Source organism: Convolutriloba macropyga, chromosome 10 (assembly GCF_964194025.1).
Source record: "Convolutriloba macropyga chromosome 10, txConMacr16.3, whole genome shotgun sequence".
NCBI classification, from domain to species: domain Eukaryota; kingdom Metazoa; phylum Xenacoelomorpha; order Acoela; family Convolutidae; genus Convolutriloba; species Convolutriloba macropyga.
In genome coordinates this window covers 27,845,849-27,863,301 of record NC_134477.1, presented here as the reverse complement: position 1 = coordinate 27,863,301, position 17,453 = coordinate 27,845,849, and the positions used below count along the sequence as shown (strand labels likewise).

Sequence of the window (17,453 nt, the reverse complement as noted above, 5' to 3'; positions counted from 1 at the left end):
CAAAAAAACCGGTGTAGGAATAAGACGATCAGCAGATCAAAATCAGGCTGCATACGTCGGATCTGTTTTTCAATCCTCTGTTCTTGTAGAAAAATTAACAGGCCATAATCCAACTGAAGACATCTCATTTGTTAAAGCAGTTGAAGAATTGGGCGAAATTGCGAGGACATATCCTTCTCAAAGAAAAATTCAGGAGGAACTTGATAACTCAGCCTTTGACAACTTGTTAGGAAAACAAAGTTCCATAAGATAAAAAGCTCGCTTACAATCTCTTTCTCTACCGCAGTCTGGTGCCTGGTTATCCGCAGCCCCCATTCCAGCTCTGGGACTACAACTATCTTCGAATGAGTTCCGTGTTGCTCTCAAATATCGTCTGGGTGTAAAATTGTACGAGAACGAGAGAAAATGTCCTTTTTGTAAATCTGGGACTCTAGATGTAATGGGCCACCATGCGGTGTCATGCCATGGTCGCGGTGATATGATCTCTCGTCATGATTGTATACGAGACAAAATTATATCAGCTTGCGCGGGAGCTCTTTTGTCACCCGTTTCTGAACAGAAAAGTTTACTACCCAACAATAACTCCAGACTGGGCGATATCTTCTTACCTGTATGGAATATTGGTCTACCAGCAGCTTTAGACGTTACCGTCACTTCTCCCTTGCAGTCAAGGCTCATTATAAATGCGTCGGAGAAGAGTGGTTTCGCTCTGTCAGCTGCTGAGGACAGGAAGTACGAACAGTACGCCCAAAATTGTAGTGAAAACGGAATTCATTTCATTCCTTTGGCTTTCGAAACGTTTGGAAGATTTTCAGAGACAGTTCGTAAGACCCTCAAATGAATCGCTACTCTGGCTGATAACAGAAATTTGCAGCCGGCGGGGTTGTCGGTAGCCTTCAGTAGGTTATCTCAATCAGTCTCTGTTACAGCAATTCGGGGGCCTGCAATCATGCTCCCTGCAAGGGATGCGAGATTATAGACACATATGAAACGGGAGCAGACCTTTGAATCCTTGTTGCAGAAGTTAAGAGGCGAGTCGGCATTGAATAGTGTGTCATCCATGAGCGGGGACAATCTATAGTGATAAGTTTTGGACTCACCCAATGAGCGGGAAGCCCAAATTTAATTAATTATCATACTAGTTGTACCTCAGTGGAGGGTGAAATGTGATTGTTCAGAACAGGAAGTTTTACCTCAAACAATTTTCCAAAAAGGAAACTATTTTGATTGCATGATTGATTGCATGGGTTGAACTGATAACAATGATCGTTGATCGTTATATATATATATATATATATATATATATATATATATATATATATATATATATATATATATATATATATATATATCTATATATATATATATATATATATATATATATATATATATATATATATATATAGATATATATATATATATATTATATATATATATATATATATATATATGGAGATAAATAATATTTATATTTATATGCTAGTATTTATTTATGTATGAATGTATGTATTTATGTATGTGTGTATGTATGTATGTATGTATGTGTGTATGTATATATTTATGTATGCATGTAGGCTTTTAAGTATGTATGCATGTGTGTATTTATATATGTTTGTATAGATGTATGTACGTATTTATGTATGTATGTATGTATGTATGTATGTATGTATGTATGTATGTATGTATGTATGTATGTATGTATGTATTTATGCATGTTTGTATGTATGTATTTTTGTTTGTGTGTATGTATGTACGTAAGAATGTATGCTGATATATATATATATATATATATATATATATATATATATATTTATATATATATATATATATATATATATATATATATATATTTGTGTTTGTATATGTTTGCTAGTTTGTTTATGCTGGAAAAAAGTTAACATAAAAAATGACAACGGATAAAATGTGGAAAGATTGTCCTTTAAAAGCAAATTGAACGATGCAAACCAGTTTGAAATGATCTTATAAGCCTTTTAAAGTTGAAGCTGGAAGATTCAAATAAGTAATAATTCTGTATTGAAAATATCACTAGCGCGGGCAACGTCTTCGAAAATTCAGAGAATCTTTGTGTTTCAGTAAGAGCAAAGAATTGCCTAATTCAAAATGTTGGTAAAGCTACTACCCTTTTAGGAGAAGATCAGTTGCTGCTGCAGATTCTGCTCAAGGTGACTCCAGATTTTCTGGTTGACTTTTTCTGTCATTTCGTTTGACATGAAAGTTATTGAAAACTTAAACTGTTAATACAAACTTTTTTGCAATCAAACTTTATGATAAAAATTCACATTTTTGCAATTCAGTCCTACGCAATCTCATAAAGCTAGGACGCTTGCTTCTTAGATGTGTGTTTTAGATTACAAATTGTATGTACTAGCGCTGAAGAAAACTTTATTAGGATGAAAAAACGGTTGATCTTGCCAAGATCTTGTCGTGTACCTGGCAAGGTGAAATTTAGATACATAAGAACTTTTAAGATATTGTTAATATCTAGACAGACTTTTGATAGCATACAAAACTTCAACAAGCATTTAAAGGCTTCTTCGAAACCGTTTGACTGAACGAGTTCAACTATGTACACAAAATGATTGTCAAAACTAGATGCCCACGCGAGATTAAAAATAGCTAAAGATACCTCAACTGTAGTGTCTTCGACGATTCACAATATAAAATTGACAAAAATTAAAGCATTGGCCATTTGTGTTACTAAACATTTTGTTATTTTTTCCCTCAATGCTTCAGTTCTGATTTTATCTCCGCCTTGTTTAGCTGTCGAAAGTTTGTATTTTGTAAATCAGCAGCCACAAAACGCGCTCAACTTAGTAAACCTTTCAATACTTCAGTCGATCAAGTAAACTGCTGGCATTAATGATTGTGTAGGTTTCGTCACACATTTATTAAAACACGCACGTGTATGTTTTAAATTCTCAAAGATCTGCAGCGACATAAGGCATAACAACATTATTTTATGTTGGCCGAAATGTAAAAAGTTTTACACAATGATCATTATGGCTGTATAATTTTTACATTTTCTTACAAGTTGGGTCATTTAAGCACTTTATTGTGACTCTGCAAGAAACGACGAAAAATAACGTCGAATTTATAGTTCAATTTCTCAAACCACTACACGGTTTTTGATAAGCGCTATTTTTTAATCAACACCTGTTGCGATAACAGCAGTTAAATAAACTGCCAGTGTAATAAAGTTTAATGCCCGATCGACACTGGAAAGACACTTCAGCATTAGACTACGAGTTTCTCGCACTCTTTTCTCGCCACTGTTACTAAGTAAACAGTGGCGAGAAAAGAGTGTGAGAAACTCGTAGTCTAATGATGGAAACAGTTTGATAAACTTGTAGTCTGAAAAAAAACGTGTGTGGTGTATGTGGTGCGTGTTGTGTATGTGTGTGGTGTGGGTGGCGTATTTCTGGTGTGTGTGTGTGGTGTGTGTTGTGCGTGTGTGTTGTTTGTGTGGTGTGTGCGTGGTGTACGTGGTGTGTGTGTGTGTGTGTGGTGTGTGTGTGTGTTGTGTGTGTGTGGTGTTTGTGTGGTGTGTGTGGTGTGCGTGGTGTGTGTAAGTGGGTGTGTCTGTGTGGTGTGTGTGTGGTGTGTGTGTGTGTGTGGTGTGTGTGAGTGTGGTGTGTGAGTGTGTGGTGTGTTATCTGTGGTGTGTAATTGTGTGTGTGTGCGTGTATGTGTTTGGGTGTGTGTGCGTGCTTGTGTGTGTGTGCGTGCGTGTGTGTGAGTTTGTGTGTGTGTGTGTGTGTGGGTGCGTGCGTACGTGTGTGAGTGCGTGAGCGTGCATGTGTGTCTCTGAGTGTGTGTTTGTGTGTGTGTTAGTGTGTGTGGTTGTGCGTGTGTATGTCTGTCTGTGTGTGTGTGTGTGTGTGTGTGTGTGTGTGTGTGCGTGTGTACGTGTGTGCGTGCGTGGACGTGCGCGTGTGTCTCTGTGTTTGTAAGTGTGTGTGTTTGTGTGTGTAAGTGTGCCTGTGTGTGTGTGCGTGCTTGTGTGTGTACTTAGGTGCATGTGTGCATGTGTACGTGTGTGCGTGCGTGAGGGTGTGTGTGTGTCTCTCTGTGTGTGTTTGTTTGTGTGTGCGTGTGTGTGTTTGTGTGTGTGTGTGTGCGCGTGTGTGCTCGTGTGTGTGTGCGTGTGCGTGTGTGTGCGGGTGGGTGTGTGTGTACGTGTGTGGGAGAGGGGAGGGGGGTGTGGGGTGCTTGGTTAAAACGAATAACAGATCCAAAGAAATATCACTTACCTTTGAAAGCGTAATTGTCCACAAAAATAAAAATGAGAAACCAATGAAGCTTTGTTCAATTTTGAAATGATCGAAGCAGGTGTTGATTAAAAAAATTATCACACGGTTGTTATCGCCCTCGAAGTTATCATAACACCTCGGCTTCTCCTCGGAGTTTGATAACTTCTCGGTGGCGATAAAAACCGTGTGATAATATTCATTCAGTGATCGCTAGAATATTTCAAGGAAAATCACGTAATTTATACTGAGTTGATTCGTTTATACTAAGTCAAAGTGTACTTTAACGACTTGAAATACACGCTCTACTTAAAAAATGATTTGCTTTAAAGCGCCGCCAAAAAAATGATGGAAACAGTTTGATAAACTTGTAGTCTAAAATAACGTGTGTGGTCTATGTGGTGCGTGTTGTGTATGTGTGTGGCGTGGGTGGCGTATGTCTGGTGTGTGTGTGTGTGTGGTGTGTGTGTTGTGCGTGTTTGGAGTTTGTGTGGTATGTGCGTGGTGTACGTGGTGTGTGTTTGTGTGCGTGTATGTGTTTGGGTGTGTGTGTGCGTGATTGTGTGTGTGCGTGCGTGCGTGTGTGTGAGTTTGTGTGTGTGTGTGTGTGTGCGTGTGTGTGGGTGGGTGCGTTCGTACGTACGTGTGTGAGTGCGTGAGCGTGCGTGTGTGTCTCTGAGTGTGTGTTTGTGTGTGTGTGTTAGTGTGTGTGGTTGTGCGTGTGTATGTCTGTGTGTGTGTGTGTGTGTGTGTGTGTGTGTGTGTGTGTGTGTGTGTGTGTGTACGTGTGTGCGTGCGTGGACGTGCGCGTGTGTCTCTGTGTTTGTAAGTGTGTGTGTTTGTGTGTGTAAGTGTGCGTGTGTGTGTGCGTGCTTGTGTGTGTACTTAGGTTCATGTGTGCATCTGTACGTGTGTGCGTGCGTGAGCGTGCGTGTGTGTCTCTCTGTGTGTGTTTGTTTGTGTGTGCGTGTGTGTGTTTGTGTGTGTGTGCGCGTGTGTGTGTGTTTGTGCGTGTGTGTGTGCATGTGTGTGTGTGTGGTTGGGTGTGTGTGTATGTGTGTGGGAGAGGGGAGGGGGGGTGTGGGGTGCTTGGTTAAAACGAATAACAGATCCAAAGAAATATCACTTACCTTTGAAAGCGTAATTGTCCTCAAAAATAAAAATGAGAAACCAATGAAGCTTTGTTCAATTTTGAAATGATCGCAGCAGGTGTTGATTAAAAAAAATTATCACACGGTTGTTATCGCCCTCGAAGTTATCATAACACGTCGGCTTCGCCTCGGAGTTTGATAACTTCTCGGTGGCGATAAAAACCCTGTGATAATATTCATTCAGTGACCGCTAGAATATTTCAAGGAAAGTCACGTAATTTTTACTGATTTGATTCGTTTATACTAAGTCAAAGTGTACTTTAACGACTCGAAATACACGCTCTACTTAAAAAATGGTTTGCTTTAAAGCGCCGCCAAAGTAAAATAGTTGTTAGTTTGCTCTATGCTGAATTAATATATGCACAATTTCGCCCTACATTTTATTCGGTTCTCTACGAATGCAGAACACTCTTTTCTCGAAAGAGCATTCAGCAACAAAAATATTGATTTTAACTTGGCTGAGTCTCCTGATTGGCGTACCCCAGTGAAACGAAACCTGATAACCTTGATAAATAACATAATAAAACATGGTAAAACTTGCCAACATCTTCCCATACTAGATGAAAAGTAGACATCAAGTTATGGACGAACCTGTAGACAAACAGTGTGATCAAGATTTGTCAAGATTTTTCTAAGAGCTGCCCAGAAATTTTCGTGGATTATCTTGATATTATCTTAACAAGATCTTATCAAGATTCACCATGAATTGTTGGTATTTCAAGTTCTGGGCAAGATGTTTCACGTTATGGCCATCATCATGCATGTCATATCAACAAGTGTCAAGTTTCGTTTCACTGGCACGCCTCAAATAAAACAGAAAAACCAGATAATTTTGAAAAATATCAACAGTAACATGAAAATCCTGTTAAAAATTTACAAACTACCTCGCTCAAATAATATATATGCATGTACATGGAAATGACCAGGGCATTGTGTTTCTTTTAATGATGCAACCTGATCGAATTCTGTTTCCTGATTACATAATCTCATGAGGAATATCCCTGAAATCAAGATTAAAACACGATATACCACCTCATTTTGAGTCTGTGAAATACACTAATTTTTGTCTCCTAATTTGGGGGCAACAGGGAAACTTAGGGAAACAGAAAAGTCCTATTTTGAAAGTTTGTTTACGCTCTCAAGATTTATCAACTATCCGAATTCTCATCAGATCTGAGAGCGTCGGAAAATGCTGACGGGTACCTCTGTAGCAAACTCTCAGTTCCATAATTGTTCCTGTAATTCTGGGAAAATACCGGCTGCGAACTGTTATTCACAGCTGAGCGGAACGGACTTCGAGAACACAAACGAATTGACGAACTCGTCTCGTTATTTGACCTTCTCAACTCGTAAACTTCGGCGTTGTAGTTGATATAGTTCGGTTCTGATCCTGGACTCGGCATTGCGTAATACTCGTCGTCCGAATACAAGCAACTGTCTCGTGGAATTTTAGTAGTGCCTCGGTCGAGGAAATAGGAAATGGTGAGATAGAGAATTAAGAATGTAAGTTCGATCAAACACTTGACGATTATGACATCTTTAATGTATTCGAACATTGTGAAGGATTTTGAGAAGTCAAAGGTGAAAATAGACAACCAACTTGCTGTTATAGTCGCAGTTTTATCATCGGAACAGATCATCTGAATTACAAGCAATAATCATCAATTTTGGTAGTTGTTGTATGTAGGTGGCCTTTTCGCTTATTCAGTTGAAAAGAATTGATTTGGAGTTTTTGGATAGTTTTGCATCTGCGTGACTATAGGAAGAACATTACCAGCATTGTAGAATTGAAGCCCCGGTAAAAGGGTGAAGCAAACCTAAATGCAACAATGATGAATTTAGTTTTGAAATAAATTGAGGCTTATAACGTGAACCACATAAATTGACCGAAATTCAAACTGACTGATAAACGTTTATGTTGGTGAAAATACCTTGGAATAATTACTAACAAATTTTCGGTTAATTTCAAGTGGCAAAAAGTATATCCATGAAATAGTTGTTATTTGAAAACACTTTTCCAATTTTGATCATTCTTCGGCAGTAAGCAATTTCACAAAAATTTCCAGATAAAAGTTAATATAAGAGTAAAACATATCTATCAGATTACAGAAAGGATTTGGCGCAAAAAATCTAACTGGTAGTTCATAAGTGGTAGACATAATTGAGCCGTCCATTTGATGATAAAGACTGGACACCCAGAAGGGGGCTAAAGTTACAACGGTTGATGACGCCAGTTAAAGTCCAGGCAAATTCTTTTAACCAGTCTAGTCTATTCCTTTTCAAGTGTAGTCAGGTCATTTTCAAGTAGGAAAATTTATAGAACGTAATTCTTTCCACAGAGACCATTTTTCACTAAGCTGAACTTCGGAACTATAAAAGGCTCAAACCTCAGAATTGTGCATTGATAGTTGAATCCGTATTAAGAATTATTTTGATCATAGTTTATTATATGTCACGGACAATTTCATAAAAAGGCAGATGATTTTTTGCCAATTTTCAAAATTGTTATTTACTTTCCGGTACAACAAAATACCAAACGCACCAGAACATAGAAGACGCGAAAATAGAAGCGCATTAGAATAGTTTCTTTTTCAAGTGTTTTTGGTATTGTGTCAAAATTATCAATCATGGAACGTACCCAGGCCGATGTGTCAACCATAAAACCGAAAAATTATGTAAGATTGGCGGTGAATGCGTTGAATTTATGAAATAACTACAGCTGGGCGTAGATCTTACATAATTTTGCGTTGAATTTAAGCGTTGATCTTACATAATTTTGCGTTGAATTCAACGCAGATTTTACACAACTTTCCGTCAAATTCCGATTTGATCTTACATAAATTTGGGTTTCTAAACGTAGATCTCACATATTTTTAGCGTTTAATTTTGCGTTGATATTACAGAGTTTTGAATTTAGGATGGATCTTCAATAAAATTCTGTTGAATTTATCGTCGATCTTACTTAATTTCATGTTGAATTTAGCGTAGCTCCTGGATAATTTTGTGCTGAGTTTAGCATAGATCTTACATTATATTTTGTTGAATTTAGCGTTGATGTTACTTAATTTTGTGCTGAATTTAGCGTAGATCTTGTATTATTTTTTGCGCTCAGTTTAACATAGATCTTACATAAAATTCTGTTGAATTTATCGTCGATCTTACTTAATTTTGCGTTGAATTTAGCGTAGATCTTGCATAATTTTGCATTGAGCTTAGCATAGACCTTACTTAATATTTTGTTGCATTTAGCATTGAGCCTGCATAATTTGCGTTGAATTCAACGCAGATATTCCACAACCTTGCGTAGAAATTCGCACTAAGCGTAGATCTCACATATTTTGGCGTTCATTTTAGAGTAGGTCTTAAATAATTTTGCGTTGAGTTTAGCGTACAGCTATTCTGATTTTGCGTTGAAGTTAGCGTAGATCTTGCTCTAAATTTTTTTGAATTTAGCGTTAACCCGAACTAATTTTGGGTTTAATTTGGCCTTGATCTTGACTTGGATATAGCGTTGATTCCAAATTGCTTTTACAGAATCTAGTTCTTCAGAGAAATAAAAATGGTTGGAACAGTGATGGAAGAAACAAAAAGCTTGCAAAGGTGAGCAATTCGAGTCTCAGAAACAGAGCTCTAAGCGTTGAAATTCTTGTAAGATCTACGCTAATTTCAGCGCAAAATTATATAGGAAAATTATGGTGATTTTTCCTTGTCAATGATAGGTATCGCTTATGCTTTATAGTTTTCGCAAAACTCTTGGTCCCGGGTATTATAGCTTAGAAACTTGAAATTATAGAAAAAATGATGAGCGACAGGAAATTATAGATTAGTATGTGCGACAACCCGGGAAGTTTATTTAACCGGTTTAAAATCTATTCGGTTACAACGTTTATGCAGTTAACTCTTGTGATACTTATTAACCACTACACTGTTGATTACCGTTGCATTACTTCAAACTTAACTAGTCCCAACTAAAAATTCAGTTTTGCTGTTCTAATCCACTTGTTACCCTCAGAACTCCAAAAAAAAACAAGTAGCCAGAATCACAATTTGTATGAGTTTCTGCTCATAGCTCTAAAACTAAACCAAAATCAGAAAATCTGTCCCAGCAGTTGTAGCCCAGTAACAGTAACTTGGCTAAACTTCATGTAAAGTTTCAGGCTTGTGCTGAGAACAAGTGTAACAAAGGGCGCTTTATAAAAATCTCACGTTGCAATATTTATTAATTTTTAGTCAACAAGTTTTCTTTTGTTTCTTAATCGGCTTCAATAAGACAACTAACCAAATTAGGCTGAGCTTCGTTGAAATCAGTAATTAAAATGACTGATCTTTTTGCAAAGTTTCTCTTACTTAAGTATTTTGTTCAACAATAAAATTTTGAGGATATCATAGTTACTTCTTTTTCTGACAAGACAGTCACTATCAAACGGCTGTGCAATCACTATCAAACGAGACAGAGTAACATGTAATTTACCGTTCAAGTTTCTGGTTAATTACGCGCTTTATGTTAATTAATAAGACAAACTTAGCGTGTTCCAATTGATTTTTGGCAGTCTCCATGACTCAAGTAAGTTGCTAGTTTAGTGGATTTACATGTCAAAATAGCATTTTTGACGGGCTATCAATGAGAGTGTCCACAAAATGTGAACAATTTTTTGGTGACACCATTTCCCAATGTAAGTTTGGTGTCATAAAAATCTTTTCAACCATATAGAAGTTGAAACAGCTATTCGGTATCAAAGACAGTGATTTGCAGGTCAATCGTAAAAAATCTGCTTCAATTTGATAGCATGTCACAATACAGTTTTAATGACCATGAGTTTGTTCGAGTTTGAGTTCGGTTTCCACTTCATGTATCAATAATAGTTACTAAATATGTGTGTTGACAAAAGTGAACAAATCGATTGGGATTTGACAGAACATAACAATGAATTCTGCTTGTCATGCTACTCTAGCTCTACTTCTCCAATTGGCCTCCACTGTTCGTTTGTTTAATTTTATAGGAGAAACTCCAGTGAAGTTATCACATTTCTCAGTTTTTGAGCAACACTTAGAGGGCCCCTTATGTCAAACTAAATAGTTTTCTAAAGTGTTTTGGAATGTAAAACTCGATTTTAAAAATGCACGGAAATTTGCCAATAAACATTTTTCTCAAAAAATTTACGTGTGAGCAAACTCATTCGTCTTCATACCTTTTGAAAATACAATGCGTACCTTTTGAAAAGTTCATTTTTAAGCAGATTATTCTCCATTCACATTAAATTTTTGATGCAGCAAAGAATGGAAGGTAAGTGATAGAAGTTTTGGTCTATGAGCTATAGTTTTTTTGAGAAACGTTTGCCTTTCTACAACTCTCATCTTTAAGAACCTTTCTGATGAAAGTATAGAAACTTTTCCTTTTCACCTAGAAATGCAACATCCCATCAGAAAAATAGAAGAAAAAACTGCTAAGTTTATCGCAAGTGAGTAATGGTGAAAAGTTATCATTTCTAGTGTTGAGTTCAAGTTCAGGCAAACTCACTTGAAGTCGGTGTATCATTAGTTTATCATCCCTCCTTGAGAGAAAAAACTCAAATTTTGAAAAAAAAATTATCAATAAATTTGCAACATGGTGAGGTTTTCTTACCTGGTTTATATTTGTTGTCGACCGATATTTTCCTGCGAAATAAGATCAAATTATACAATCTCAGTGATATTCTTTTCTGTAAGTGGTTAAAAACAATGATAGAATATATGAGATAAAGCGCACAACAACGAGCGATCGCCAGGAGGTCATAAAAAAGACGCGCTCAATTTGATTTCCACAAAACAAAGTATAATTTTTAATAGATATATCTGACTCGAAAAGACGTAGGATTATTGCAATTGTTTGCAAAAACACAAAATTATCTACCCATATCTATTCACAGATCTTAGTGAGCTAACACAGTTTATGGCGCCAGTAAAATTATAACAGCCAGACATAACAAAATCCACGTAAAGTTGTGTTGATTCAACACACGCTATGTAAACTGAACTAGCCTCGTGAGAATGGTCCTGCTATCAAACGGATCCGTCCGTCTTAAAAACAATAAAGGCGATCCGCTTGAATTAACCCATTAACATTGCTGGGTTAATAAACTGTTTGCCGTTTTAGGACTTCAAATTGGGTCCAAAATGCTTGAAACTCGAGTCTCTTACCTAGTTAGACTTGTGCCGTTTTAATTACAGCCAAGTGTGAATGTTTACAAGAGTTGTTCAAATTGATTGTGAAGGACCATAAGAGTAAACAGATTTCTCTGTTTGCGTTCACGCTAGTTAGGATTTAAAGGCACAAGTGTTAGTCCCACCCACCCACCCAACCGTTCTTCATTTGAAGAGAAGCTCAATAGAGGAATTTCCAGCCATTATGGTCATTGTCGTAGATTATGCTATTTTCCTGCTAATTTTACGCTGCTATAGCAAAATTTGGCACCGCAAGCTTTGTAACATAGGCATGAAGTTATGTTTTTGAAAAATAATTATCAATAGCTTGCAAAACTGTTTGTCAGAGTGAAAACCCAGGTTGAGGTGCGGGACCCAAGACACCTCTGATCAGACACTGTCCACAGACATTGGTCTGTGATGAGATCAGTGTGCGACCCATATAGGGTCTGGTTAAAAGTCACTTGTGTCTGGCACCTCAAACTAGGTAATAACCGAGGAGCATAAAAAAAGCGCGGTAACTGTGAAAATGGACAAATAGCGGGTTCCAGACGGTCTATCTTATCTTGCAGGCATAGGGTGCTACACCATTGCACCAGCTGGTCTTAAAACTTTGGACCAAGCGTATCTTTTGAAAACCTTCCAGGTTGCTCGTCATAGAAAATTTTTAGTATTCACACTAGTTCATATATGTGAATACTAAAAAAGTCTAACTAATCATACAAGAGGCCTTACATGATTTATATGATTTCTTGGTTATCATACAAAGATCATATATGATTTCTCACTCATCAGACAGGAATCATATTTGACTCCTTTGAAGTCGCCAATGATCGTTCAGAGAAATACGTTATGATATGTGTGGCATCATATATGCTTCTTGTTTTACTACTTAGAAATGGCGACCCGGGTTCATTTTTTTCTTCTCTGCTCCTTAAAATTAGTGGGAACATTATGTGCGAACGCACATTACTGAACCACCTTGTCTAATTTTCATTCAAATGATTTCTGAAGTAATTTTCTTTGAACAGAAAAAGTGAAAAAATCATTTTTTTAGAATTCATTCAAATTTTTGAAGTAGATCATTTTCAGACGCAAACACTCGCAAACACGCACAATCTAAGCATATACCGATTCCAATATTTGAAGAGCTAAGTTTTTTGATCCTCCAATTTTTTGGCAGTGACATTCTTTTCCTGAACTTTGAACTAAATAACACAAAGCAGTTTAACCTCAGGGGTTCAATATTTTCTTGCATCTTTTTGATCACTTCTCTGTTTCATAAAATTTCTGTCCCCGTAACACCCAGCGCGAGCCTATTGCATTCTACAATTTTAGTTCGGCTCCTGTAAATCTAATTCTGATCAATCTTTGCGTATAACCTGATCGGCATTTGGTGAGTTCTACACAAAAATGAATGACGAAATAGATTCATGAGTAAAACATAAGTGTATTTGAGGCCAAGGAGATTTCGAGATAGACGCCTAACACGCGCAAAGTAGACCATTTTCACACGCAAACACTCGCAAACATGCACAAACTAAGCATATACCGAATCCAATTGTTGAAGAGCTAAGCTTTTTGATCTTTTAATTTTGTGATAGTGACATTCCCTTCCTTCGCTTTGAACTATAAACACAAAGCAGTTTAACTTCAAGAGCTCAAATTTCTCTTGCCTCTTTTTCGATCGCATCTCTGTTTCATATAATTTCTCTTTCCCCGTAAAACCCAGCGCGAACCTCTTACTTTCTACAAATTTAGTACGGCTCCTTTAAATCTAATTCCGATTCATATTTGCATATAACTTGATCGGCATTTGATGATAACTAGATGAAAATAATTGACAAAATAGGCATAAAATGAGATTAAAATATAAGTGTAGTTGTGGTGGCTCAGGAGATTTCGAGCTGAACGCTTGACACGCGCAAGGAAGAAAATTTTCTTACGCAAACACTCGCAACACACGCAGAAACTAAGCATATACCGATTCCATTTTTGAGGAGCTAAGTTTTTTGATCTTCCAATTTATTGACAGTGGAATTCTATAACTTCCCTTTGATATAATAACACAAAACAGTTTAACCTCAAGAGCTCAATATTCTCTTGCCTCTTGTTCGATCACAATCCCTGCTTCATATAAGTTATCTTTCCCCGTAAAACCCAGCGCGAACCTCTTACTTTCTACAATCTTAATACGGTTCCTTTAAATCTAATTCTGATTCATCTTTGCATATAACCTGATCGGCCTTGATGAGAACTAGATGAAAATAATTGACAATATAAGCATAAAATGAGATTAAAATATAATTGTATTTGTGGCTCAGAAGATTTCGAGCTGGATGCTTGACACGCGCAATGTAGACAATTTTCTTACGCAAACACTCGCAACACACGCAGAAACTAAGCATATATCGATTCCACTTTTGTAGGAGCTAAGTTTTTTGATCTTCCAATTTTTTGGCAGTGGCATTCTCTAACTTCCCTTAGAACTAAATAACACAAAACAGTTTAACCTCAAGAGCGCAATATTTACTTGCTTCTTTTTCGATCACATCTCTGTTTCGTATGGTTTCTCTTTCCCCGTAAAACCCAGCGTGAACCTCTTACTTTCTACAATTTTAGTACGCCTCCTTTAAATCTAATTCTGATTCATCTTTGCATATAACTTGATCGGCCTTTTAGATGAAAATAATTGACAAAATAGGCGTAAAATGAGGGTAAAATATAAGTGTATTTGTGGCTCAGGAGATTTCGAGATGGACGCTTTACACGCGCAATGTAGTCCATTTTCGCACGCAAACACTCGCAAACACGCAGAAACTAAGCATATACCGATTCCAATTTTGGGAAACGGTTGACTTTAGCCATGATAAATAATACTAGTGATGAATATCTATCCGCCGCTTGAGGAGAAACTTTAAAATCTAATCTGCATTGATTTATCTTCGATTCAATCAATTTAGTTAGCTTTTGGACTGTTTTCAATTATATCTGTTGCCTTGTCTCGGGGAAAGTTTCCATGAATCGGTAAAAAATGATTTTGAAATAAGCAGGAATAGTCCAAAGTTCCGCCTTAACAAATATGGGCTAAATCGATAACATTGGCGGCAGAAGAATATGAAAGGCAAGACCCGCCCAAATCAGGAAACGGAAAGGAAATTCTAGGAAAGTAGAAATTAAATATCACCCCAGGAAAGAGTAGTTTTTCATTTAAAAAAATATAGGGATTAGGTTAAAGCTATGAGTTTTTTTGCAGTAGCTGAATTGAGTACACGGCACTTTAGTACACGGGATCTCTTTCCCAAAAGTTATTCCCCCTGTTTTTATGATCCCCGCTTGCAAATTACGCAATTTACTATAATAAAAAAGCACGTGTGACTTGGGGCATAGAAAATATATGTACCCGATAAGTTAAAGGGAGAGAATAGATCAGGCATATTAACTGTTCCGACCAACTTTAGTGGGGGAGGAACTATATACTCAAATGGTTTTTTTGTTCAGTCAATTTTGGCCGATCGATATAATAATTGTACAGAGTTGTTAGTGGTATCATAAGAAAGCCCGTTCAGCGTAGATTATGGAATTCAAAATATTTTTTATAATTTTGTTTTTACAGAGAGTTATCGAGGTTTAAAGTCTTGTTAAAAGAAGACGATATTCTGTTGTTTTTATTCACATTTGTAATTTATGACCAAATGTTTGTACATTTTGCTAAAATATGTCAAAATTGATAACAAAAGTTTTATGAATTTATCTTTAGAGATAGAAGAGGGTTGCAGAACTGTTCAATCCTGGATTTTTGACTAGAATTTAAGTCTAAAATTTCAAAATTCAGACTTTTTTTCGTAAAAAATGAGACCAAATATGTTTTTTTAGCCCAATTTTTTTAAACTTAAGGGGAGTATACACAATAAAACTCCGGTTATATTCTTTTTAAGCTCACATAAAGAGACCTAGTTGCGCTCCATCTGGCTTAAAGAATCTTCTGAAAATATACTTTTGCCAGTTTTTTTTGCAATTTTAAACAATAATTAGACAAAATGCAATATTTATTTTTCATGTTCTGAAAAACATTATTTATAATTGTTCTACTTCGCAGACTTTTGATCAATTGAGTGTCTTCTAGGCCGTGAAATATTATATGGGCTGAACTTGATCTCATCGTGGATCCATACGTTAAAAAAAATTAGATTTTAACGGGGCATTAATCGTTTTTATTTAAACTACTGAGAAAAACTTCAAATCAAGGATCAATTGATGACAGATATTACTTTCAACAATTAAGACCAACAACCAGGTGATATTGTTTCAGAGTTACGCTGATGGTTTTTATGACTCTGACCGACTGACCGATTGAGTTCGTAAAAATTTATGTACTTTTTTAACCTTTTTTGTTATGCTTTCTGTAGTCTAATGACTTAGTGCGCCCAATCAAAAATCCAGATGCTTTTTAAGAGGTGCAGATGAGCTTAGACAATGGTTTCAGTTGTTATCTAATGTCTCATTTGACTTTGAATTAATTTGTTGTAAGAAAATGTCGGAGAACTTTTAAACTTTGCACCTAATTTGTCTTATTTCCCTCAACTTCTGGCCTTGTCTCAGTAAAAATAGGTGAAACCTAATCCTGTGATTTATAAATTATTGCCTCTAGCGGTTTTTTAGCTGACTTTTAGTGTTTTGTTTTGATAATACGAGTTTTCAAGTGCTGTTTGATTTTTGAGGGTAATTGCATCTTTTTTAAGTTCATTTTGTTTCCTCGTCGAATTATCGCATTATTGGCAGTTCCGACTGAATGAAAAGCGTTTTTGTGAAAGTGCACAGCGTTAAAAAAGCGTACCTGAAAATTTCAAATCTTTTTGTTCAATAGTTTTTGTTCAATTTCAAATGTTTTTGTTCTCTCGCACACTTTACTGAGTTTCTTTTAATTTCGCCTATGTCTGTCTTTCTTTATTTTGTAGGATAAAAAGCTGATAATTACAGATGTCAATTGCTTCTCTAGAACGTATAAATGAACCACTTAAAGATTTCAGTTTATAGCTATTTGTTAAAATGACCCTCAAGTAAGATCTTTAAATAAATTTTCAACTGTCTTTTTTGCTCTCATTTTTGTCACAACGTAACTCAATCTCAACTATTTTTTGTTGATTAAAACATTTTTTTCTTGCTTGGTTATAAATTTTAAATGACTGCTTTGACCGTTCAGTTTCGTTAAAAAAAATTTCTTGATTTCTATATTGTAGTATAAGTTTTGGGTTTCTCTATGTTATCATTTCTACAAAGTCTTTTTATAAGGAAGACTCGTTGATGTTCAGATGATAAACAGGTGAAAACGTACTGTTCTTGCAGATAACATCTTATAATTCTAGTGCTTTAAACACTGCGGTGTCGTAAAATTGTGAAGTTTTTGCTTCCGCCTCTATCTGTTGTTATTTTGTAGTCTCGTGACTTAGTCTCATTATTAACAGGCTCAATTGGCTGCCTGAGGTGTTGCAAATTAATTCATCTTTTTCTGCTGAAATTGTATATGTGTTATGACTTTTGAAAAAAATTTCATTAACATATTTTGAGCGTCTCTCTTTAAAGACAGTTCACAACCCGTTTCTAGTGAGCTACAAATTAATCTTTATAGCGGTTTTATTTTCAACCTGTTGTTTCCTGACTTTTAATATTACTGTTATTAGGAGATTTCATGAAATGATTGAGATTTTTATACATTTGTACATTTTCGCTGCCATTTTCGCGAAAAGTTTAATTGAACTTTCTATTCTTACCTATATTTGTCTTTCTTTTTCTATTCGCATGACGTACACTGGATGTTGAAAGGTCTCACTTGCTTGCTATGAAGATGTGAATA

At 36.2% G+C, this 17,453-nt stretch overlaps 2 protein-coding genes across 8 annotated transcripts in view; one reads left to right on the top strand and one right to left on the bottom strand.

The window, feature by feature from the left end:
- The window catches only part of LOC142347847 (uncharacterized), a 118,415-nt gene that overhangs the window by 13,400 nt on the left and 87,562 nt on the right, over positions 1–17,453 (top strand). The window lies entirely within an intron of this gene.
- Positions 6,229–17,453, bottom strand: part of LOC142348406 (uncharacterized) — a 31,408-nt gene continuing 20,183 nt past the window's right edge. For 5 of the 6 annotated variants that reach the window (XM_075399756.1, XM_075399759.1, XM_075399761.1 and 2 more), the window contains one exon: positions 6,229–7,236. In XM_075399756.1, coding sequence (XP_075255871.1) covers positions 6,568–7,059 — 492 coding nt within the window. In that variant the 5' untranslated portion in view covers positions 7,060–7,236 and the 3' untranslated portion in view covers positions 6,229–6,567. Of the gene's footprint in view, positions 7,237–11,042; positions 11,740–17,453 lie in introns of those variants that run through there. The other variant, XM_075399758.1, reaches the window with a different exon arrangement.